Here is a 26,568-nt window from a genome sequence, read left to right on the forward strand (position 1 = left end):
TCTTGAACTTTCTTCTCCACGTACTACAGCTAACTCAGTCTTCCCCAACCTGGCACCCTCCAGATGCTTTGGCCTTCACTCCCATCAGCCCCAGCCAGCACGGCCAATCATCAGGAATCCTAGAAGCTGTAGTGCAAAACACCTGGGGGGCACCAGGTTGAGGAAGGCTGATCTAACTCATTCATTCCTTTTATGTAACAACTACAGTACTGTCTTCTCCCCCAATCTGAGACTTTTCATGCCATCAGAAACCAGAAATCTCCTAATCCATTCTCACAATAAAAAGAGGCAATGGTCTCAGGCTGAGCAGAGATTGTGATGATACCCAGATAGCATCCCTCCAGTTCTTCATAAGGAATAACAAAAGAAATGTAACCCCACCCAATATAAGAATAGCATTGTTGGCAGAGTTAAAAAGTTTCAGAACCAGAAGATAACTTTTTTTACCTGCACGAACAGACGACACTGGCAATAGCTTTCAGTAACTCCTCCTAAATATGTTATTGCAAAACAAGACATGAGAAGAGTTTTAGCATGAGATTACTACAGTGTGAAAAAGTACTAGATTTTTAACTAATCTGGATCTGGCAGAAACTGCAGTATCTTTCAGATCCTATGTCCATATAACAGCAAGATGTTTTCCAGCACATTTTAATTCCAGGCACAAAGCTATTGTCTGCCTCCAGCCTTAAAACTGTCTAATCTGTCAATGACTCTTTGCAGACCATAGCATATGGCTCCATGGACAACTACAGATCTCAGGGACCATTCTTTGAAAAACACTACTACAAAAAGGGAAGTTTGTGGAATTTGATCTTGGCAAATTCCAATATGAATTGACCTAATCTGCACTCCCAAACTAATGTGAAGATCAGAAAATAGTTATCCACTGACTTTCACACTTCCTGAATGTACATATACAGGTCTTGGCTCAAAACATGTCAAAACACATTCACAGGACAATCCTACATTTAGATTTGGAGCACTCCAATGTCAGATTCTCCAACATATCCTAAGCCTTGCCAGGCACATGCCAGCAGGGCAGAAGTGAGGGAGGAGTGGTGGAAGCGTGATGTAGTAATAATGGGGGATTTCAATTTCCCCAATATTTGTTGGGAGACAAATTCTGCAAAACATGGCCCCTCCAAGAAATTCCTGACTTGTGTTGCTGATAACTTCCTCCTACAGAAAGTGGAGGAAGGGACTAGAGGATCAGTTATCCTTGACTTGATCCTAACCAACAGAGATGACTTAGTGGATAAAGTAGAAGTTAAGGGAACTCTTGGGGAAAGTGACTATGTTCTACTCAAGTTCTTGGTTCCAAAGGAAGCAAAAGCTGAGTGTAGCCAAACGCATACCCTGGATTTCAGGAAAGCTAATTTTAATAAACTCAGAACAATGATCAGGAAGGTCCCATGGCAAGCGACTCTACTGAGAAAAGGAATCCAAGATGGGTGGGAGCTTTTAAAAAAGGAAATTCTCAAGGCACAATTACAAACAATTCCAACAAGAAGAAAAGATGGAAGACAACAGAAGAAGCCAATGTGGCTTCACAAAAAGCTTAGAGATGGCCTGAAAACAAAGAAGGACACACATAGGAAGTGGAAGGAAGGCCAAGCTACAAAGGAAGAGTGCAGACAGGTAGCACAGAATTGCAGGGATGGTGTCAGGAAGGCTAAAGCTGAGAACGAGCGAGGTTAGCGAGGGATGCTAAAAGCAACAAAAAGGCTTTCTTCAGATACATGCATAGTAAAAGACAGAGGAAAGAAATAGTGGTTCAACTATTAAATAAGGATGGCAAAATGATAACAGATGACAAAGGCAGAAGTGCTCAATTCATACTTTGGCTCAGTCTCCTCCCAAAAGAGGGTCTATGACCCCCCTGGCAAAGGCAAAGTACAGGCTGAAGGGGCAGGTTTGCAGACTGAGATTGATAGGCATATGGTGAACGAACACCTAATTACTTTGAATGAGTTCAGAACTCCAGGGCCAGATGAACTGCACCCTACAGTAATCAAGGAACTGGCAGAAGAACTCTCAGAACCACTATTCTCTTTGAGAAATCATGGAGGACGGGTGAAGTGCCAGATGACTGGAGGAGGGCTAATGTTGTCCCTATCTTCCAAAAGGGCAAAAAGGAGGAACCTGGGAACTACAGACCAATCAGTCTGACATCAATCCCTGGGAAAATTCTGGAGCAGTTTATACAGCAATCCACCTGTAAGCACCTTGAAAACAATGCAGTGATTACTTGAAGCCAACATGGATTTGTCAAGAACAAATCCTGCCAGACAAATCTGATCTCATTTTTTGATCAGGTAACATCCCATGCGGACTGTGGGAATGCTGTGGACATAATATCCCTCAACTTCAGCAAAGCTTTCGACAAAGTGCCCCATGATATCCTGACTTGGATTCCTGGACCCAATGGTCTTATAGGCCCCTTCCAACCCTACTATTCTATGATTCTATGAGTGTGACTTCATACAATCTGCTACGGGGCACAGAACCCAGCGTTCCTAGGATACTAGCTTTCATTTTTATATTTTAAAAAAGCAAGCTTCTAACCCTCAATCACATTCTATGATTCTCCTCCCTTCCTTCTTTTTTCAACGGGAAGGGGGATAATTCCCCCAGTGAGCTGGCATAAATTTCCTCTTGTGTTGGGGATGTGGATCCAAAACCTCTCATGGCCCACCCACGCCACACCCTTTGTTTGCCCCCTTTCTTCCTCTCCTGATGTTGGGGAGGTGAGCAATGTGAAATGTTCTGCAGGGGCCAGGAGGAGGGATCCTAGGTCAGATTTCCCCTTCTGAGGGTGGACCTCTCCGCTCTTTGAAGGGTAGATCCGATATATCCTATGGCCCCCAGGACACCCTCCCAAGGACCATAGGACTCCAACTTTAGATATGCATGTTTTGAGAGAAAATATATTTAGAAATATGTATTTGCATACATATTGAAATGCAATGTTTCTTCCAGATTTTTCTTAAAATAGCAGAATAATGCAAAAACAGGACAGAACATATTTATGAGCAAACACATGCAAAAGTGACACGGACCAGAAATAGAATGATTTGCCTATCCTTAGCTATGAAGTAATTTTAAATACACACACACCAAAAACTGGCATTCATACAATTTAGGTAAGCCAGCCAGATGTGCACATTTAGATACACTGCACCAGCACCTTACTGTGAACTATAGTGTCATAAATAGGGTGGAGAGGAGAGGAGATTTACCAAAGCAAGATTCAGGCATAACCATATTTCTCATTCAGAAATATGTGCAGAGTGCTTTTATATGCTTCACATTGATTTCCATAGAATATGAATAACCTCTCTATTCCTTCTTTTTAATGCTTTTGTTTGTTACAGTAAACATCATACTATTTTATTTTAAAATCAAACGCACAACCCCTTTTAGTTTGGGCTGTAATATCCAAACTAGAGATATCTATACAAAAGGAAGAATGAAATACAAATGTTTATGGTATTTTTTATCCTATTTCTGGGCTACAGGATTAACCACTTTACAATCAACTGCATTGTAACTGTACATTTACCTTTCCTGTCCATGTTCTTCCAGACAGACCTTGCAACAGAGCAGTGAGCACCATGCCCAAGTGTGGAGGTACCAAGGTGCCAGTTTGCTTTGCTATAGATGCCATGGCAGCCGCTCCCTGAGCTTTCATCTTCCAAGACTGGGACTGCAAAGCTTTCTGTGTGATCGCTATCAATTCCTCCATATAGAGCCTTATGCCACCATAGGTGCCTAAGTTTCAAAACAGACAAGAGTTTCAAGAGATGAGTAAAAGAGCTACAAAACTAGTTGAACTTTAAAAGGTAAGTCTGGGGAGAACTGTTCTAATCTTTACTGAGAGATCACTTTGGAGAGTACAGAAGGTTCTGCTTCAACAAAAAAGGGTGCCATTTCAGATTTCACTAGGAGAAAGCAAGGAAGAACATCCATTGTTCTCAAAACACACATTAAAGATACTACTCTCCCAAACGTATGTTGACAGGGAGAATGCACATATATGCAAATATACTGGGGTGGAGGGGGAGACTAATAAAATGAATTCTGTTTTCATTTTTTAATCCTTGCTGAATCTGTGGCTTATGAATTCTCCAAGGCCAATATTGAGGACTGAGACCACCCACTTCCCTATTTTATTTTATTTATTTTAGGATTTGCATCCTGCCTTACCACTTTGTAAGAAAACCAACAAGGTGGCAAACGTAATACATTACAAATTCAACTTACCAGGCACGTTTTCCTGCCATACTTCAGTCCACAGGTTGCCATCCTCCTTCTCTCCTTTTTCTTCTTCGGGGACCTCGTGCATACCCAGGAAGGCCAGGGGCAAGACATGTCTGGCTTGATTCTTCAGTACATCTGGGCTGTAGCGCCCAATAGCATGGATAGTTAACGCACAGGCCATTTTATAGACTTGCTCTGAAATAAAAGAACAAAGATACACGTGGCCACCTGGAGCACTTTTCTGTTTTCACTGCTGCACTGGTACAAGTTAAGCTCAGTGTCATGGGAGGCACACAGGTGGAGGCCTTATGCCACCGAGCTATAACCTGCCTCCTAGTGTAGCACAGCACATTAGTCAGTAAAAGCCCTGCACAGCTCATTTAACAGGCATCAAAGATTTAAACTCAATCAGCCTTCCCCAAGCTGGTGCCATCCAGATGAGTTGGACTGCAATTCTCACCATCCCAGCCAATATGGCCTACGGCCATGCTGGCTGGGGTGATGCAGTTTAAAGTCCAACACATCTGGAGGGCACCAGACTGGGGAAAGCTGGTTTAAAGCCAGCAAAGGAGGGGAAATCTACACTACATTGTGTTCACTCCAATAGCTAAGCACTCTGAGGGGTTAAATAGATATTTCTTTTCCTTTTGAGATGCTAAACATCAGAGCGACTGTAGCAACAATGATTGCTATTACTCATATCTATAAGCATTTTTTCCATATGTCAAATGACTTACAATCTCAGTTTTGTTTGGACTTTGCAAGGCAAGTCAACATTATTACCAATTCTCACATAGGGGTTAGGCCATGCAGTGAGTTTATGGCTAAACCAAGAAATCTTTGAACCTGATCTCTTAATATCTAAATCCAACTCCCAATCCATCATGACAAACTGGTTCTTCACAAGGGATTTTTAAAGCAGGCCATACCAGTTTACACAAGAGGAGCAATAGGTTCTCAAATAGGGACATGTCTGAATATGGATGCATTGTATTTACATAACCTATTTTTGTTCCCGAAAATGATTTAATGGGAGGAATAAAGGCCCTCTAAGATAGACACCAGCACTGACAAGCTGCTTGGCAAAACTACAATTCTGTCAGAAGTAGGCACATCTTAACCCTTCCATGTCACATTTTAAGATGATTTGGAGGCATAGGCCAAACATAATACCAATAATACACTCATGCCATATAACAGCAATGTGGGATGCAGCCACTATTTTTAAATATTTAATACAATCTTATATTTACAGAACACTGCAAGATAAAATGATGTTCAATCATTCACCTTTTCCCATCGCATACTATTCATTTTTACACCCCCCCCCCACATACCTTCCTTCTCCATGTACCAATTGTTCAGCTTCTGCAGCAATTTATCTGTGCTGCTGTCCCGTGAGGTCTTAAAAAAGAAAGAAAGACTCAAATACTTCAGACAACCTGAACACACAAAACCAGATAGAACAGATGCAAAACTGAAGCACCAAAGCTCCACTCACCCGAACTAGATGCCCCATCGCAAAGGCAAAAGATTTTTGCACCACACTGTTGCGATCAGTTAGACCACTGAGCAAAGCGCTCATGAGTTTGCCTGCATGAAGAAGTACATAGGCCACAATGTATGCTTTACGTGGGTACATTTTGATTCTTTATTTGGACAAGTGGCAAACTGAATTCCAGAACCTTACATTAAACTAGCGCTCTTTGTGTGCTTGACCTTTCCTGTTAAAATTACATGCTAACCCTTTAGGCCAAGCCTAACCCACAGAGCCCTGATCTTCTCACTGGTTTTTCTATTTACAAGCCTTCAGTAAAAACAAACAAACAAAACCAGTTGACTAAAAGTATCACTTTCTCCAAACTCTCCACACTAGTCTGCAACTAATTCTTAATAGGGGGCATATTAACCACAGAGCACAGGCTGAAGGACCAGGAATTTTGACTCCACCCACACAGTTCCACTTAAGCTGAAACAGAGGCAAAGGCAGACTTGCATTTAACAGATAGCCACAGGCTGCCCCTCTACCCAGAGTAAACCATCATCCCTTTATTAGTTAGGCAGCAGAACCAGAGTAAAGAGCACAGATAACCAGCAAGTAAAAAGCAATGAAATATTCTTCTCACTAAAAGTCAAGGAATACAACATCAAGCAAAACATAAAAGCAAAAAACCCTACCTGAATAGGGTGTCAAATCTTGGGGGCATTGAGTGGTTAGTGATACAATTACGCTAGCACAGCCGCCCTGAAAAGATTGAAAGAAGAAATCTGCTAGGTGATATTCAGGCCCACCTCATAAATCCAATTTTAAGATCAGGTCTATACAAAGACACAGCACATACTCCATCAGCAATTCAGGCTGTGCTCATCATCCCCTGCTTCTGGCAAAATACCCTCAACTGGAAGCACAAGCATACCTTAGTGCCAATGCCTATTCCACTCCTGGTCAGCTCACACAGCCTAGGAATCAGCTCACCCAGGACAGACACATCCAGATACTGCAAGCACTGAAGAGAGAAAGAAGGTGGAAGATCAAAACACCAATCAGATTGGTACCATAATAAAAATGTTGTTCTCAAGCTGTTTGCTAGTACAGCTCTGTAAGGCTTATGGTCAAACTAGTCATTCAGTGGCAGACCTTGCTGTGGGAACCTGGGTTACAGCTGACCAGCTGCAGAGCGGTGGAGGGAAAGTGTGACTTGCAAGGGAGAAGGAGTAGATGGGTGGTGGTTGAACCCTTTTCCCTGGCTTGCCATGTTTGCCCTGTAATCTGCCCTTCTCCAGTTGCTTCGCCCTCTGACTCAGCAAACCTATATCCAGATCCCTGGCTGGGGGAAAAGTGGCTGGGGAGAAGGGGGTGTAGGAGAAAAGGAGGAGGAAGGGTTAAGTACAGACAGGCACATCCATGCCCCTACCACTCGCACTCTGCCCATGCCACTTTGCAGGCAGGATTGCAGCCAAGATTCCAATACCTTGATCTGTGAACAATCATCTAACTTGGCCCTTAGGTCTTATGAAAAAGTGAGCAGAAATCTTAGGCTTCAATTGCATATTTGAGTCCAAGTTCAGCACCTGAATTAGAGATGCAAAGGGTACTAAAACCTGGCTTGAATGAGCCTCCTTCCCAGATCTTTCACAGCTGTATTAGTGAAATCTTCTGCCAAGCAACTAATAAAGGCACAAGAGCCCCATTTTAGTTAGAGCTGGCCATTCAACAGAATGGAGTGAGGTGCTTTCTATTTTCAAAACAGGCAAAAAAGTACACGCAAAAACTGCTTATATTCAGTGTGTGCATGTGGATGCAAACACATTCACATGTATATTCACTAGAGAGATTTATAATACATTTTCCCAGCTTTTCAGTGGTTGGTTCACTGCAATGTTAGACTCTGGCAGAAGAAATGCAATTCTCTCTGCCAGGTGAATTACACCAAAGGAAACAAGCAAACTAATGTTTGAAAAAAGGCACACTCAGAAGGAAATTTGTGTGTGGGGGGGGTAGAATCCAAAGCCCCCTCATTTAGGTATCATAACACTTATTCTTTTTCTGTTCCCTTCCATTACACAGGTGCAGAAAAGTTCAAAGTGTTTAGATCACGTCTCCATGATCTATGCCAACAGATCAGAACCCCTTACACAGATAGGTGCAAACAAAACATTACATTAACAGATAAATTGCCATTTCACAGTAACTGTATTTCTGAAGCTCAGCCCCCTAGAATTCCTTTACAGGGAGCAGCAATCTGCTATAGGCTTTCAAAAATTTAGGTTGCTCTTGGTGTCTCTCTCATGCTAACGATCATAAAATGAGGAAGGGGCACTAGCTCAATGTCAGTGTACATGCTTTGCAAGCAGAATTCCCTCCAACTGCTGTAAAAATGATCTCAAATTGCAAGTCTGCAAAAGACCTCAGCCTGAGACGCTGGAGAGTGCTATCAATTGGAGTAGACAATACTAGGCTAAGTGGACCAAAGGCTGGGCTCATATCATGCAGCTGCATGTGTTTACACACACACAAAATGGGGCATCCTTGCTTATATGTCCACAACTGACTTTACTGGGGGAAAAGACAGCAGCAGCTGCTTGAGCTGTAGTGGTCCACTTTTATCCAGGGCTTTCTGTGCTTTATATGCTATTTATAGCTAATGATGCATCCATTCTCAAAGTGCAGCTGTCACAAACATGGAACAGACATTCAGTGGCCTCCTATAAGAGCTCATTCTCACATTATGATAGGCAAGGAAGAATAACTCTGGCACTCCTTCCTATTTGCATTACACAGCCTAGTCCTCAGCCCATTTGTGAATAGAGTCACCATGGCCTTGCTGAGTGGGACCTGCATCCATGTACTTTAGGGAGATCCTGGTTGCTGCCAATGCTCTCTGGAAGATGAAAAGGTGCTGTCTTGGTCCTGCCAGCTTTACTGTGTGAACTGGCAGGGAGGAGTATCTATGCAGCACAGCTTCACTGGCTCTTCTCTGCTGATCTTGCCCAGCTAAATGGAGACTTGCAGAGGAGGAATGACCAGACTATACAGAAAGTATACAGGAATCTGTCACAGGCAGGAAGGCTTGCAGGGATTCAAGAGCTCAGGAAATCTTTTCATGAGCCGTATCTCCCTGGCCATTGAAGTGGGACCTTCCTAGAACTGAATGGTCTTCTGCTGCATGCAAAAACCGCTTCAGCCTCCCAAATGAATAAATGAATAAAATCCCATATTCTGCTATCAATCACAATCAGGAGAAGGATTTTCATTGTTATTTTTAATCCTGATGGAGTCCCTCTTGACCAACTTTACATAAAGAAATGAGACCCTCTTCTTCTTAAGTGAGGTACCCACCATATTGATAGTTTCCATCATAGGGGAGGATTTAGCAGCACTTAGTCTTGCAGTATCCATTGCAGCCTGAGGGACACAAAGAGAAACAAAAATGGATGCAGTTAGAAAACGGAGTTTGAAAGGCACCAAGAGAAGACTGAAAATGGATATAGGAAGCAACGAGGATTATTTTAAGAGTGCCTGAAGAGTTAGAGGGGCAAACATCCCAAGTCTAAGGGTAGGAGGGGAATCAGTAACACCCATGAGCTGAGTATTTGACTGGAGTCAGAGCATATTTGTTTAGTGCACCCCGATTCCTCTTTTATCCTTTCAAATTAAAACGACATTGAAAAAATAAAACTACACACTAGTCCGTTCATCTTATAAACATAATTGATTTATTCATGTATTATCTCTTTCCTTCATGTTCCTGGACAGCCATCAATACTCAGCTATTGACGTCCATTTGCTGATATAGGTATATGCTTAGCTACACGTTTTCAACATGCTTCTCAGCAGCTGTACTTACCTTTTCCTGCTCTGTAGCACGCAGGCTCAAGTAATTGAGAACCTGGGGCTCTAGCACGCTCAGCGACTCCAACAAAGCTGGGATGAGTTTGGGCGCATGTGGTTTGAGCATGGCCCCAGCACTTTTGCTAATCTTCACCAGGGTGTTAATACTGTAGGAAAATGGCACAGAAAATAAGGGACAACTCGACTCCTTAAGTACACCTCGACTCCTTCGGTACACTTGAATTACATTTTTAAAAAGATTTTTTAAAAGATATAAAATAATTACATTTTTATTTAGAAAATAAAGTATCTTCACAAGTAGCAATCCACCCACTGTATATGAAATATTGTTCAGGAGATAATCTAATATAGAGATTAACCCTTCCTAGCTTAAACATAACTGCAATGCTAAGCCCCAGAAAGGACAAGCTCCATTCATGGCCAGAAGCATCCAGGTGATTGTAACTTCCAGAGGTTCTTACTGCTCCTATAGTCATCTGCAGAAATTTTATTATTTAATAGATTTATATACCACGCTCTTCCAATGTTCTCTCAATACTGCCATTCCCTGTCCACTAGCTCACCCACCCTCACATTGCCCTGGAGGAACAATACAATTGCTGCTGCCTGTAGCAGTGTTTAAAGAAGACTGGAAAAGGCCACTCCAAAGGAGACTGCAGCAGTTGTTGAAACCACTACTTCAGAGGTGAGCAGAAGGTAGCTCCCCAGATATTTTGGATTTCAACTCCCAAAAACCCCTGCCAGCATGGCCAATGGTCAGTAATGCTGGAAGTTGAAGTCCAAAACATCTGGAGATCTACTTTCTGTTCACCCTGCCCTACTTGATACAGAGTGAATCCAGACAAGATGTTTATCCTACAATCACCCTGCCTCATTCAATGCTATTTTACAGGGGGTCCAGACAACACTGTCTTCCACTTATTACCTTCCCCGGGGTTGCTCACTGCTTCTTCCATCTTTTTTCTTTCCAGAAAAACCCATTAAGGAGGAACTGATGAAACAGTTGCATAATATCTTTTGATTAGCAGTGCCAGGAATTGTCAGTCTGGAAGTACCCATAGTCACTCATAGGCTTCTCACCATATATATGTGCTCCCAAGTCAATTAGCCCTAGATGTCAGTATAATTTATTGAAAACAAGGTTCAATTGGGTTGTTTGTTTCATCTCAGCTAGAAACATACGGAGGCCATAAGCAGGAAAAAGTCCTTTGGTTTATATCTATGCTCCAAGATATGCAATTCGAAATGCTGGATGAGGGAAGGACAGTGATACCGAACACACCTCAGGGTCCGCACTTCAGTCACTGTATTCATCATTCCTTTATCAAGAAGGCATGGCAACAGCACAGCTATCGTTCTCTGACCTGCAGCTCCTTTAGACGGGTCGCACATTTTCACACACACCTCAAAATAAAAAGACGACACTCAAATGTGACCCCCTGTGAAACCCTGTACTCGAATGAAAATATATGCACTGTGTAGAACATGAGAAACCCTTTAAACCAGAAATGTCATCCCTAAGTTTTTAATTGAACAGTCTGGCAGCAAAGCGCATCAGGAGGAAACTCTTATCCAGATTCATACAAAGGCGATGTGAGAATGATTAACCTTCAGGAAACTGTCACTGGATATAGGACAAACTTCCAGAAGCAACAACTAGTGAAAGTGACAACTGTGAAGCACATGGAGGATTCTTTCTACTGGCCTAATTTTCAATACATGCTGGTCACCTGCTGCATTGACCTAGAACCCTGGAAACAAATGATGATGCATGTTTTCACTTCCACTATTGTTACTATGTTGGTGTTCACAGCTTATGTGTTCATTCCTATCCATTTGCATCTGGCTTTTTGCTTATTTCTACAGTTATTTGTCAAGTAGCCAGAGAGGACAATTACCAATATTTGTTCTGGTTGAGCCCCTGTATTTTTATGTATTTTCACTGTGTTTGTGTAATCAGAACAAATTAAAAGCACAGAAAAAGAAACCCTTTTCAGAAGCTCTTTCAGCCCGAGAGCCAAATTACATTTCAGAGAAGCTCTCAGGGGCCTCATACCAATGATGGGTGGAGCCAAAGGCAAAGAGGGTGGGACCATGTTTTTTTAAATGCCAGCATACATTAGCGTAAAGCTCTTACTGCCAGTAACTAAGCCTTAGGAGGGGCGTTTCAACCTCTTAGAATGGAGAAAAAAGTGCACAACAGCCAGGAAACTATCAGTTGTTGGAGGAAAGGGGGCAGGGCCATTTGGGGAACCCTGGAGGCCAGATTTAGACCTCCAGCCTGAGGTTCTACACCCCCGCTTAAACCATGAATACACTGGGTCAAATTGAGTCACGGTGGGAGGTAAAATTCTGCTGAAGTTTGAAGAAATGACTATGAATACGTACCTTACTTAGTGTTTTCAGGGCTAATTCTGCTGCCTTTCGTACAGATTCCTGAAAAACAAAAAGGGAAGGGTTAAGTTTCTGTTTAAGCTTTACAATGTAACTTCTATCACTATCAACAATAAAATGTAATGACTTCTTCCTAATGTTATGTATTTCAGGGACGTGGCACCCTCTCTGCCCCACCTCAGTTTTTATTTTATTTATTTTTATACTTATATCCCACCTTTTTTTCCTCTTGCAAGGTACCCAAGGAGGCTTACATGGTCCTCCTCCTCCTCTCCATTTTATCCTCCCAACAACCCTGTGAGACAGGGTAGGCTGAGAGTCAGTGACTGGCCCAAAGTCACCCAGTGAGCTTCATGGCCAAGCAGAGACTAGGTCCTAGATCATCCGAGTCCCAGGCCCACAGTCTAACCACTACACCACACTGGCTCCGCACTAGTTGCTTGTATTGAGAGCCAAAGGGAACTCCAAAAGCACATATTGCCTGAAACAATACAGGGACTGCCTCATAGGGCAGAAAAAGGGGCTGCATATACACAGCTTGTATACAAGTTTTTCAACCCTTCTCCACACAGCATACATTATAAATATATACACTACAACATCAAGCTCACCAATTAACTCCCATATAGGTAGGAAATTCATGACGGAAACCTAAATTTTTATTTTAAAAAAAAATCAGCTATAGGGAACAGTCTCCAAACTTGAGTAGAAGAGCATTACTGGGGGGATAATTTCCCAATCTAAATCTCAATACATATAAAATTGCTATTAGCATTACTGTTCCTCTGCTTTGCCCAATAGGTTTAACAACAACTTTGGGTGAAGGAGATTTAGTCCAGGAGGGAAAGGTTTAACCCACCCACCTGGTCCCCTGCTACGTTACAGCCCCTCTGATCAAATCTTGTGGCATCCACCCTCAGTACCACCCATCCTACTATATTAAAGTAAAAATTAAAACGCTGAGAGATCCAATCACAGATCTACCTGCATGATGTGTAGCTTGATCATGCTCTACAGAACATTTAAAGCAGAGGTGAGGAATGTGTGGCCCTCCAGATGTTCTTGGACTGCAACTCCCATCAGGCCTAGCCAGCATAGCCAATGGTAAGGGATTATGTAAATTGCAGTCCAACAACATCTGGAGGGCCACACATTCCCTAGTCCTGATTTAAGAAATGTTTAACATGTAAGCTAAAGAGCAGGAAACTGAATGAATTTACTGGAACTACTAAAGTAATTCAAAATTAAGACATGAGTTCCAGAATGTTACACCCTCAACACTGTGCAACTATCTCCGAAGAATTAGAAACTCTATAAGTCTTTCAATAAGCCGTCTATTAAGATTTTTGACAATTTTTTATTTTATAGGTCTCGATAGTCAGCCAACATTTGTGCTTATCACGGACCAGAGAACAGGTCTTGTATGGGACATCTCACTGAGCCTCCCTGGCATTCTAAAAGGCTTACAAGACCCAGCACAACTGCTAGATTGATTAGTTCTTCAGTTAACTGTGAGTTGTTTAACCCACAAGTAACCCATAGTGTCCAGATTCACAAACCAACTTCCAATCGGAGGCTGATTATGCAAAGTGGCAGGGGCAGATGCCAGGCATGCAACCCAATAAATTATGGGTTAATCAACCCATGATTTGCCACAGTTACATGCAAATGTGAATTTTACCACTAGGGGCAAGCACTTGATTGGTGCTAAGGCCCAGTAAATCCCAGTGATTCCACTGGAAGAAGAAAACTCCAAGGTCCTTAGTCAGGAATGATTTGTTCATTTCCTGTAGAGAATATGAGCAATTTTTAGTACCTTTATATCATCTTGCACTCTGAAAAGAGTTTCCCATATTTCAGGAAGCTTATGAATAATGTCATCCAAGGGTCTTCCTCTTAGCAAGTCATTCAGTGCTAGACAGCTGTGGCAAGAGTTTTATTATTATACATCATTAATATATTTTGCAAAATCAAAACAATAAAAAGAAAGTCAGTTTCTCAAAACCTATAGATTATTGCCAAAATTAAGGAACTAAAACAATTTCCAGACAGTAATGCCTGAAAAAAATCTTATTTACCCCTGAGATCTCTTCAAGTATAATTAATTCTTTCTGCAAAAAAACAGCCTTAAGATAAATATATGCTCATGACATATTCTCTGATTCTATGGAAAGATTTTATGGAATTGTGTCTTCACCTATGGGTGGTGCTACAGTTTAAAACTGGCTTATTTCAAACAAGCCATAGTTAGAATTAACCACAGTTTGCCTGTGGTTATGGGCAACAACGGTGGTTATGACACAACAAGCTGCAATTAAGCAAAAACGAAATCAAAAGCTTTATGTCAGTATCAGAGGAGAAAGGATTGGGGAGTGTGCAAGGCTGAGGCTCACCTAGGCTCATTCAATGTCACACTAAAACTCTTTAGCATGACATCCAAATGCAGTCAGTGTCTCTGCTAGCATGTCCCAAAACAATAGTTGAAAGGCAAAAAGGAAGAATTTACTCTGAGGCAGAAGCATACAATCCTGTGGCCCACAGATGACCTTTTAATTATGTCTAAAAGTTTGGGGCTGTTATCCCTGCAAAGACTCTCATTATTACAGTGATTATCAAAAGCCCCAGAGGCATATTTAAGCAGTTTCCCAGCATCTTAAATCATAAGTCAGAGAGCCACATATCTTTGGCCTAAATCCAAAGTACCGTGAGCAGATTAAACTGCTGTGCAACCAGTTGTGTAAGTGGAACTTTCATTGGATTCTCCCTTTGTGTACAGTTCGAAACTTGGTTTCTGCTAGCACAACATCATTTGTGCTAGCAGAATGGCACAGTTGGATGCAACCCACTGTGTGGACAAAAAGCAGTCCTGCAATTTTGTCCTCTGACTCCAGCTCCCTGCACTGTTCCAGGCAATCGCCCAACTTTTGCGGTTGGCTTTCTGGCAGCATGGGGAGCAGGGGCTGCAGTACAGAGGGAAGCCTCAGAAATCCCAATATGACTACTGATGCTTCACACATAGTCCTTTGGATCATGCTCATATTCATATATATGTATGTATGTATGTATGTATTTGTGCATCAGATGTAAAGCTTCATTTTTGTATACAGCTAAATGAAGTACCAAATCTTGACAGAAAGGATACAGCCCACCCTGAAACTGGCAGTTTGAAAGACCAATCCAAAGTGGTGCATCTGCCAGAAATACAAACATGAAGAAACCTCTGGGGAACAAAGTAACAAGGTTTAAGGTTGCCCAAGCACTCTATGTGCCTTATGGGTACTTTTTAGAATCCTAACATGTTTACTCAGAAGTCTTCCTGATTTCGCTGGGACCTACTTCCAAGTATGTATGCTCAAGACTCTCAGCTTTCTTTCTTTCTTTCTTTCTTTCTCTCATAATGGTCAAAAATAAATAAATGAATTTTGAAAACTCAATGCTAGAAGAATAAAAGAGCAGTTCTAGAACTTCCAAAACACCAAACCTTTATTTAAATCACAACCAATGGTTACAGAAATGCATACCTAGACTCCCGAATCCGCCACATGTTGCTGGTCAGGTTGTTGATTAAATCATCAAGGATTTCTTTCATATATTTGTCCACCTGATCAAATGGAAACCCATTGTAACCATTAACAGCCTCCACATACCGCCCCTCCCAAATGATCCTAAACTAATATTTGTAGGGATTGTTTTGTACATAACCAGCTACAAACTTACAACCCTGCAGAAACTTCACTTGTGCATTAATGCCTTCAAAGCCTTTTTCCATTTGAATATATGCTGACAATCTAGAAGTACCATGCAAAAGTGAGACCACCATGGGCTAATATGTCTAAAAGATAAAATGATCATCTTCACATACTAATTTTCCTATATGGATAACACTCCGTGTCTTTATATGCAATACACACACACAAACACACACACAATTTGCCACATGTAAAAAAGATGGGAAGCCACAACCAATCACATGTATGCATAATGAAATAGGGGTGTGTGCATTCATCACATGTAACGCTGCTCCTGTGGCATATGATGTCTTTCCTAATGGAGATAATATCTGTGTAGAAAAATTGCCAAATGTCATGCAGGCTGCAATCTTAAATACACATATTAGAGACTAATGTTCACTGAAATCTGAGGGACGTCTACATAAATACGTTTCAGATTGAGCTGGCAGTCTTTACCTACAGCCATTTGTCAGTTGCCTTGGAGCAACTGCCGAGAAGATTGTGCTCCAATCCAGACTTGTCTTTATATCTTTCACTGATGCAATTTTAAAGCAGGGTCTTATATTAAATCTTATAGTTGATCTTAAGTTGCGTGCTGCATAGCCAAGTGCTCACACATGGTTGTTTCCTCTTTGATAAGACCTGCCAAGAACACAAAGTGCACCAGCACCACTCTGCAGGTGTGCAGTGCATTTCAAATGTTCATCTCAATCCTTGCAAAATGTCCATGTGGTTGCATCCTAAGGACCACTCCTCATGATCTCCAGTTCCGCAGACAGCAAATTCTTTGGTTAATACAATGTCCTCAGCAGGAGAATAGAGACACTTGGTATTTCCACCTTTCAAGATACACAGTGTGGCCATCTCTCTATGTACATGCATCTTACTTTTAACAAAGCGTATATCATTTGTCCCTTGGGGTTTCCCACCCCACCCTGCCACCGCCACCCAATTTATGAGAATCTCCAACTATGTAAAACTCTTAATGTGTGATTCACTGACAGTAAGACAGCAATGACACTGGGATAGAATTGCCATGTGTTCACTTACTGCAGATTTGTCTGTCACTAGTGCATTCCAAATGCTGGTCATTGCCTGCCGGATCCCAATATTAGGGTCAAACTGGTAACGATAGAGCCGAGGAAGTAGCTGAGGCAGGAAAGGGGCCAGCTGTTCCCCAGCTTTGGTAGCAATCACATTAAATCCAAAAGCTGCTCCCTGAGAAAACAAAGAAAACAAATAACATTGAAGCCAACCACTTAAGAGTCCCAATTATGATCATAAATAAATGACCATAACCAATGTCATTTATAAACATTAAGAAAATATTCGACACTAGCAAAACGCCCATTTTATTTGATTATTTGGTAAATGTATAAACCACCCTTGAGCGCAAAGCCCCCAGGGTGGCTTATAACAGGTGGCAAGGGCATAGAGAGAAGGCCTGTATACTGCAGGGATCCTGGGACTGAGTGCAATGTGTGTGCACTGTTGGGTCTGGATGGCCCACTGGGACTACAACAAGGTTGGACAGCTTTTCGATCCCTTTCAATTTTGTTTGGATTCCACAACACTGGGCTTCAGATCAGAGCTCAGAACAGAGAAGCAAATTCCTTCAATGTGACCCTGAATGCATACAGTATTATGGATTTTCATTTGTTTTATTCTGCCATTCACATTGCAGTAGCCACAAATGTATTACCTTCCGAGAGGTCCACATTGCATGATGATTGGCCAAATTCATGAACTTGTATACTAAATCCGGCTGGTTGAGGTCACTAGCAAGTGAACAAAGCTCCTGGTAAGTAGAAAGACCCTGGCTTGGGAAAACAGAAATGAACAATTAATGCAACTTTTTTTAAAAAAAACTTGCAGAAATTACCAGAAAATGGAATCCACTATGGATAGCGTGAAAGTAATATCCTGGACATGGGTTTGCATAAAAACAGTAGAGTTTAACTAATTCTGATACAACTTTGAGGGCAAGCAAGTATTAAAGACAACATCTTCCCAAAGGTTTTTGGAAGCCTAAGTTGAAAAATTACAAAATGGTGCCCACTGAAATTTATTTCGGGCAACAATGCAAAATCTGTACAAGGGAGCTACCTTCTCTCACCCTTCACCTTTCCCAAGGGTGGGGCTTCAGGGAATGGGAGGAGCCTCTGTGGGCCAGTTGGGGAGACACAGCAGGCCAGAAGTTCCCCACTGCTGTTCTAATGTGGGAAAAAATCCAAGAAGGATTTTCCTAACATAAATACTAATTAGTCCAAACATTGTGATTAATCAGTAAGCTTACCCATCCGGAGTCTTGCCAAGGCCTGATCCCTGGAACATCACTGTTTCCCCAGTCACTTCATGCTTGGTTCTGGAAAGACAGTGTGTTTTTATAAGCAAAAACCGAAATGACATGTTATGACTGTTATGACTCTTGGTAACAGCACATAGTTACCCATCAGCCCTATCCTTACAGACTAACATGTCTATTCACATCTTGTGAAAGTGAGCATACATAATAGACAGTACATCACAACTATTTGCCCTGCAATGAGCCCACCACACTTCCATCTGTCATGCCTAAATGTGTATCAGCAGCAGTACTTCACTTGGAGACTGGGCTCGCTCCTGTTGAGTGCAGGCCATCGTCTCTAGCCTTCCGTTTTTGGTTAAAGCTTGTGTTTGCTGACACATCTGTGGGTTGTTTTTTCTTCAGTAGAACCAATATGCCAGCTCATGGTACAAAGCCTTTAGCAATAAATTACAACTCTTAGGCTTGTTGGTAAATATTCTGCCACAAAGGGCCCCATCAGGCAAAATCTGTTGTTACATGCTGGATTACGGATATGGACAAGCAGTATTCCATGTCCACAGCCCGGAAAACATGTGTTCTCCACTCCACGTAGGTCTGTCTTTTGACCTTCCAAATGGTCATACTAATTATCTGGAGAACATAACTGTCACCAAATACCATTTGATTTTTTTCCAGGGCTATGTTAACTGTCTGCTTTCTGCTGTATTCAATGGCCATTTCTCAGATATTCCTTGTAATAAATGGTTTTGCCCCTGTGGGGATGGGACTTCAGAAACATTAGTGCATGTTTTCTTTGTATGTAGCTTCTATAAAGATGACTGAAATAGATTATTAACTCCTATCCTACCAAAATACCCAGGCAGGACTTTTGAATGGTATCTTGTTTACTTACCAGCAGATGAGGAAAAAAATAACAACAGAAACAGTGGCCAGATTTCTTTTTTCCAGCTACAAAGGCATGAAAAAGGATTCTTTCTGCTTAAATTCAACTCGTGATGTCTCATCTCTACCTTATATATTTTAATTTTCATATCCTAATTTGCTATTATATATATTTTAGTTCACATATCTTAAGGCGCAATCCTATGGCCATTAGACAGCGGCTAGACAGCCATAGGATTGGTTGGTTCCTGGAGAACCGCCTCCCCACCCCCTCCCCCGCCACCTCATAGGTGGCATGGATCATCCCCGTGCTTGTAAGAGCAGCACGGAGCGGGGGGAAAGGGGGTGTTCCCGGGGACGGCGCAAGGAGTTTGTAAGTGCCAGTACGACACTTCCTATGTGTCATCTGGGCTCCCCGCACTGCGATGGCCCGCGGCTACACAGCTAGAATCGGCCATCTAGCCACAAATGCAGGGTGGCTGGAGCACAGAGGATATGATCCCCTCCGCGCTCCTCCCACCGTGCATTGGACAGGCAGTCACCTCCGGGTTCGGAGGCGGCTGCCTATCCACATAGGATTGTGCCCTTAATCTATTACATCATATATCACAGCCTGTAAATTTTAATTTAGTATATCACATTTTTATCTTGGTGATTTTAAAGTACTTTGTTATTTATTTCAGTTCACATACTCTAATTTAACTTATGTTAAACTTGACTGTTTTTGTTGTCTCTTTGTTCCTTGAACAAGACTTTGACTGTATAATAAACTTTGACTGATTGATTGATTGACTTCCACCTGTCAGATTTAACATCAGATTTAAGTGGCACATCCACATGTCAAAATTAGGAAGGAAGATGAGGGGAAAAGGCTGTGCTTATTAGGCCCACAAACTTTGGATTCTGATCCAGCCAGGGAAACTCCTTCACAGAAGAAGAGGTGCCTGAACACTTATCTCTAGCTGGACAGAAAAATATTCCCACAAATGCATCCTTCATGTGTGAATCGCCTCTTTCATTTAACAGCTGGGACTGTGTGTGCAGACTCTTTTCAAAGGTGCTAAAATTCCTCTAGTCAATTATCTGGGAGGAGGAGCAGGGGACTCGATTCAGCCCTCTTCCCCTTCCAAAAGCGGATTGGCAGTGTTTTAGATATTCTGAGAGGGCTTGGTTTGAGGTCTAAATGTTGATATATCAACTTGGAAGTAGAATCAACATTCTGCCAGGGAAGGATTCTGCTGGCAGAACAGGACTTCCATACTTCTCCTTCTCTTGCAGCCCCCTGCTCCCCCAGTGTACCCTCCAAATCTGCTCCAGAGGGCAACGGTATCCTTCCACTAGCATAATGTCGATGCTCGATCCAAACGAGTAACTTGTACAAATGTTACAAATAGGCCCATTAATATAATCATACCAAGGCTAGAAGGAACCTTCAAAATCCTTGACTGGGTTCAGATAACCGCAGCAGGGGAAGAAGCCATTGCAACTACTCCCCACGCAATCACCATTTGCATTACTCCCACACTGCGTGTGTTGGTGTTTCTTCGAACCTGGCGCATGGTACAGCAGGTGGACTATTGTAGCCACCCCACAACCCATGATGTGAAGTACAGGTTGTAGGGCGAGTACGAAGCCCCCCACCCCTGCATGCCGAGTTCAGACGACACACCAACCCGCGCTGCAGTGCAGGGAATAATGCAAATGGTGGTCAAATGCACGGCATGCATGGGGCAGCGGGAGCAGCCACGATGGCTTCTTCCCCCACTGCGATCGTCCTCCCCACTACACCCAGGTCAGACTTTTCATATCCAAACATATTTAGGATTGGGCTGCCAGAGAATTAGGTTACATTAGAGAAGAACATATTCCTTCAAAATCAGAGTCTGCCACAAGCATAAGGCAAGATGTCTAATTAAACATTCAAACCCAATTCATATATTGCTTCCTCCCTTCAGCAACAATCCTATGACACTGCAGAAGCTCTCCCTTCCAAAAGCATCTCCACCGAACCTCTCTCTATATTTAAATAATTCATTTTCAAAGCTCTGCCTCCTAAACTCTTACCAATTTATCCCCTCCCCCCATCCTGAATTCTGCACAGGAGAGGTACACAAAATACCTTTTCCCAGTCATAAGAGTTTCAACAAGAGTAGTAACCAGTTCCTGTTGATCTTGTTCATTCCCAAGCTCATATACCAAACCAAGGCCTTTAGAAGCAACATCTTGACTGAGTTCTACAAGAAAGACAAGTTAAATTCATAATCGGGAATCACAACACTCTTATTATTTATTGAATGTACGGCTTGGTAATAGCTGAAAAATTAGGGCTCTAGCAAAATAATAAAGTTACAATGAAATATGCAAACAAAACCACAATATCCCCCTTCTCTTTACCATTCTCTTATGGCGCAATCCTATGCACGTCTATAGACAGAAAAAAACCTACAACTCTGGCTGGGAAATGCTGGGAGTTGAAGGACTTTTTTCTGTCTAAACATGCATAGGATTGCATCTTTAATCTTTTCCAGCAAAAACAGAGAGAGAGAGGGAGAGGGAGAGAGAGGGGGGGAGAGAGAGGGGGGGGAGAGAGAGAGAGAGAGAGAGAGAGACTGACTGACGTATGGGACTTTAAAAACTAAAATATTTATTATGGCATATGTTTTTGTGGACTATAGTCAACTTCATCAAATGCACGAAGTGTTAACCTCAGTTGGCAGGTACATATGCACATGATGGGCAGGGGCAAATTGTAAGCAGTGAGGTCAGAGGGAATTGAAATACAGATGTTTTAGTCACTTCAGAGTGGCCTATTCAGAAAGTTTTAGCATTTGAGCTGAAAACTCTTGAACTAGCGCAGAGATGTGTATGCACATCATGAGGTGTTGGAAGTTTCTACTAAAGGAGAGCACCCGCAATTTCTGGACGACTAAATGCTGACAAGCAGGTAGATTGGGGACGGTGATTTTCCATTTTACTGTGCCTGGCCTGTTCAACCAGATGATCAGTGGCACTAAAAACCTTCACAGCATCTTTGGTTGTGTACATGCTTCACTCCCTATCCATGCTATAATTGTCTAGAACTGGCCATAGTGCTCATTTAAGGACTCCATTTTACACACTGATCCACATTAAATCCCTGCATTTAAAGTTCCCAGTCTACAATGCCTAATAATGACTTCTTTTGGGGATAAAGATGCACACCTTTGTAATCAAGAAGCAATACTGCATAAGTATAATTCTACTTACCATCGCTCTCAGACAGAATAGAAACAAACGCAGTTTGAATTTCTTTGAGATGAGACTACAAGGGAGAGGGGGGAAAGGACTTTAAACTTACATTCTTCAGATTCATTCTACCACAACATTTAAAAGAAGTCTTCCCACAAAAACACAGGCACATAAAAAAAAACAAATTGGAGTCTAACATCCCAATTGAGGGACTTTAACTCAGTGGTAGAGCGCATGCAGAAGATCCCAGGTTCAATCCCAGCATCTCCAGGTAGGGCTGGAAAAACTCCTGCCTGAAACCCTGGAGAAACAACAATTCTAGGCTAGATGGACCCATGGTCTGACTCAATGACTGGGTTCGCACAACACACTAACCCACACTCCATGGTTGAGCATGGGTTGGTGTTGAAACATGGGTTGTTTACTGAACCATGGGTTAGCGTGTTGTCTCAACCCAGGATATTTTCCACAGGGTGGCTTGTTAACTCTCCTTTTACTGCAAATCGGAGCTCTGAAAACGGGGTGCACCCTGGTTCACTCTTGAAACAACTTGGGAGAGACTTGGGGAGGTGTGAAATGGAACGGGGGACTCCCAAGAGTACGTTCCACACTTTAAAACTTAAGGATAGCTTTGCTAAGGGGCTGGTCTGGTCCCCTTTCTCCCCCGATCTGTTAGCTGTCAAAGGCTGTCAAACTAGTATATATGCAGCCCTACTTGTCAATTAGCTTGTATGTTTCCTAGTACACTTTGTTCCCTTTGACAGCTGAAACATACAAGTCAATACACAAGGCAAGGCTATATATAGTTTGAAAGCCACAACTGCATACCTTCGCAATTGCGAAAAATCAACCATAAAAAAAGACATTTGCGCACACTCCCGGGGCTGAAAAAATAATTTAAAAAGACATTTTGGCCCTGGTTTGCACAAATGTCAGGCTGCAAAAACGAAAAGATCCAAATGCAACCAGGGTCATGATCGGAGCTGGGAAGTTGTTGAAACGCAGGTTATCATGTTGTCTGAACTCAGCTGCAATAACAAACCATGGTTTATTAACTACAAACAACTCACAGCATGGATTCTCTTCATGGGTTGTTTGTGGTTAATGAGCCATGTCTTGTTATCACAGCTAGGTTCAGACAACATGATAATCCATGTTTCAACAACAACCCACAGTCCAATGACAACCCACTCTCAATCCATTCTCACCCCTTGAGTGTGGGTTATCATGTCTGAGTTATTGTCTGAATGATAAATGTGGGTTATTGTCTGAACCCAGACAGTATAAAGCGGCGTCCTATGTTCCTATCCCATCTCCAGATTGAAAGGGAGCAAAGACATCAAAGCCTACATATGAATCAAGTACAGCCTGACTTGCTAGTTACCTCATTTGTATGGTATGGAGGAGGAGGCAGAGAAAGGGCACACAGAAGACCAAAACTGATTCCCTACATTACTGTGTAGCCTTCTACCCAACCCAAGAAAATACTTCTATGCTTGGGGTGGGTAACTTGCAGCCTTCAGTCTGCAAGCAGACCTTGGTCCAATTTCATGCAGCCCATAAGCTCATTTCAAAAGCTCTCTGGAAGTTATCAGTTCAGACCTTCTGCAAGAGTAATCTGTCCCTCTCCTGGCAGCCCACTGGGCAGGCAGGCAGGGAGGGAGGGAGGGAGGGAGGGAGGGAAGAGAGAAAGAAGCCCACCCCCGGCATGTAGTTCCAAACAGATTTCCCCTGAGGGAATGCAGTCCCCAACCCTGGTCTATAATACTAAAGTAAAGATGGATGAACTAACCCTTTGAAATGTGATTATGTGCCAGAGAAAATGTAAACTTTTCCAGTATAGTAAACCAAACATCCACCATTTTGTAAACATGAATTTCTAAATGTTTCAGTGACGTTAGCTCTCAGTTGCAACAAGGTTGAGACCCCCAACAAGTCGCCCTTTACATTCTCATAAGGTTTGGAAAAAGTTACGTGCCCATAAAGGCCAGTGCGTTCTATTACTTCTTATCCTCTGTTGTCCAGCCAGTTGCTGCCCTTCAAGATCAAGCAGAAAACCAAAATGCAGAAACAACAGATAACGAGAGGGCAAGAAGAATGCAAGATCAGGGCAGAAAGGTTAAACAAAACCCAAAAGAACCAAAGCAAAAACAGGTATTGATTGCTTTTTCTTCCTACCTTAATTTCTTTGTGAGTGCTCAACTTCTTCACCAGTGACAAAAGCCAGATGCACGATGCTTGTCTTATGTGAGGGTTGGGGCTGATAATGTGCTTATTCAAAATGGCATCCAAGACCCAGGGGACCACATCATTAACTTTTACATCTATTGCAATTAAACAAATGGGGAGAAGGAGAGGAAAGTATTACAAACAAAGGAGTTTGAAAAAAATGAGACTTTGGACAGCACTTATTCTTTTCAAGTTAAATATTCAGCATTCCGTCCCTTACTGAAATGTATTGATGTTTAGGTGTCTTCACCGATGCTTGTGCTTATAAAAACCTGCAGCACTTTCAGGATTATAGTGAGATTTAAATCAGTGCTGTGTTAGCTTAATGTTCAACATCTAAAGTTCTCCTCCCACCCCCCCTTAAGCAACATTGTTGAAGTTTCCCAAAGCAATTCAGTATTGCCTGTAGCAGATCTTGCAACATGCAGAAATAAAGGACTTAACAATACACACAAAAAGTAGATGTATCCCATTTTTACCTAGTCCAAAATTATTATTTTTAAAGCTAAATTCAGCATACCTGTGCACACATATCCCTGTGGCAAGTGTGTAGGGGATCCCCACAGCCGTTGCTAGATGTTTGGAATGCACAAGGTTGCTTCCCAAAGGCTGTGAGGGAGCATGAAGGGGCCAGGTAAATGGGCATTCTATGGCCTTTGCACTTTGCCCCTTCTTTACCTTGGGATTCCTCCCCCTCTCCCAGCATAGACATCCCTCCAAAACTGCAGCCATACCCTATCTGAACCATCCATGCAGGAAGATCCAGGCATTCTTGAGTTAGCTAGTACACAATCAGCTGAAGAGTCTGCTGGAAGGCTGAAGCACTTTTGATTACTACACCAGAACCTGATACACAGGACCACATCAAGTGTACCAGTAGCATGAGCTTCAAGCATGAATAACCCTGATGGTTTTATAGACATTTCTTCTGTTGCTGGCCTTTTTATTATATGAAATTTATTGATATTTTTCTTGCAACATTTTTGAAAACTGCTTTGAAAGGTTGCTTATACTTGAAAGCAGTATATAAACATTTGAAACAAATTAATTAATAATGACCAACCAAACCGCACTGGGAACAGGAGACAGCATGTGTGCCCCTTGGATACGCCAGGGACAAAGACCTTTGCACCCTGCCTTCCAGAAACAGGGATAGTGGGTCTAGATTAGGCCTAAATTTGCAGCTTACGCCTGCAGTTTGGCAGAAAGATGGTTTTAATTAGGCAAAATAGATCTACTTATTACTCACAGGTTTAAAGCTGAATGCAGGTTTAAGGCCATGCTAAATAAGGTTCAGCATCAAGTGACTTTTCAAAAGATGCCTGAAATAAACATGCAGGCAAAGGCTTAACACAAATCTGGAAATCTGGGTTTGTTCACAAAGATGCCCAAAATAAATATGCAGGCAAAGGCTTAACACAAATCTAGAAATCTGGGTTTGCTCACAATTTATTTATTTATTTATTACATTTATATCCCACCTTTTTTCCTCTTGCTAGAAACCCAAGGCAGCATACATTAACTTCCTCCTCTCCTTTTCATCCTCACAACAACCCTATGAGGTAGGCTAGGCTGAGAGTCAGTGACTGGCCCGAAGTCACCTAGTGAGCTTCATGACCAAGTGGGGACCAGAACCAGGATCTCCCGACTCCCAGTCGAACACTCTAACCACTACATCGTACTGGAAGATGCTTTCCTCCTGTCAATCATGAACTAAAGTTATTGACTACATCATATTAAAAGGCAAGGAAGAGGCTAGATCAAGGCTTAATTCCATCAGGTATAAAGCATTTGAGTGTGAAGCAAGTGCTCAGATGGGAGCGAGAAAGAAAGGGAAACAGACGTATTAGTTCCCATTGATACTGGTCTGGCACTTAGGAAAAAGCAATAATGCACTGTATACACAATAAAGGTATTTTAGGTGTTTCCCATACCCAAACTTACCAACAGGAGGGGTATATTCTTCTTCAGCTACCATCCATGCATCTCGGGCAGCTACGGAACTGGTTCCTATTGCTGCACTGGTAATTGCTTCACCAACAGTGAACTGTAATTCAATTTGCTTGGCCTGAGAAACACAAACAGAAAAGCCCTAAATTTCTACTTGCTCACTTTCAAGCCTAACAGTTCTCTGTAGCCAAGATACCAATTGTAATGAATATAGAGAGCAGAAAGAGGTA

At 42.2% G+C, this 26,568-nt stretch overlaps 1 protein-coding gene across 6 annotated transcripts in view; it reads right to left on the minus strand.

Moving 5' to 3' along the window:
• Positions 1 to 26,568, minus strand: part of ECPAS (Ecm29 proteasome adaptor and scaffold) — an 85,507-nt gene that overhangs the window by 9,662 nt on the left and 49,277 nt on the right. For all 6 annotated transcript variants that reach the window (XM_084834675.1, XM_084834673.1, XM_084834679.1 and 3 more), the window contains 20 exons: positions 26,333 to 26,456; positions 24,338 to 24,483; positions 22,178 to 22,232; positions 21,051 to 21,165; positions 18,038 to 18,106; positions 17,444 to 17,561; positions 16,792 to 16,959; positions 15,532 to 15,611; positions 13,827 to 13,932; positions 12,005 to 12,052; positions 10,899 to 11,020; positions 9,612 to 9,762; positions 9,104 to 9,169; positions 6,681 to 6,770; positions 6,442 to 6,508; positions 5,765 to 5,856; positions 5,601 to 5,667; positions 4,267 to 4,458; positions 3,566 to 3,774; positions 448 to 491 (listed from right to left, as the gene is read on the minus strand). In XM_084834675.1, the coding sequence (XP_084690801.1) occupies positions 448 to 491; positions 3,566 to 3,774; positions 4,267 to 4,458; positions 5,601 to 5,667; positions 5,765 to 5,856; positions 6,442 to 6,508; positions 6,681 to 6,770; positions 9,104 to 9,169; positions 9,612 to 9,762; positions 10,899 to 11,020; positions 12,005 to 12,052; positions 13,827 to 13,932; positions 15,532 to 15,611; positions 16,792 to 16,959; positions 17,444 to 17,561; positions 18,038 to 18,106; positions 21,051 to 21,165; positions 22,178 to 22,232; positions 24,338 to 24,483; positions 26,333 to 26,456 (2,129 nt within the window). The remainder of the gene's footprint in view (positions 1 to 447; positions 492 to 3,565; positions 3,775 to 4,266; positions 4,459 to 5,600; positions 5,668 to 5,764; positions 5,857 to 6,441; positions 6,509 to 6,680; positions 6,771 to 9,103; positions 9,170 to 9,611; positions 9,763 to 10,898; positions 11,021 to 12,004; positions 12,053 to 13,826; positions 13,933 to 15,531; positions 15,612 to 16,791; positions 16,960 to 17,443; positions 17,562 to 18,037; positions 18,107 to 21,050; positions 21,166 to 22,177; positions 22,233 to 24,337; positions 24,484 to 26,332; positions 26,457 to 26,568) is intronic.

The sequence above is a fragment of the Heloderma suspectum genome, chromosome 2, assembly GCF_057233095.1.
Source record: "Heloderma suspectum isolate Gila_16-S chromosome 2, 16-S_ref, whole genome shotgun sequence".
NCBI lineage: Eukaryota > Metazoa > Chordata > Lepidosauria > Squamata > Helodermatidae > Heloderma > Heloderma suspectum.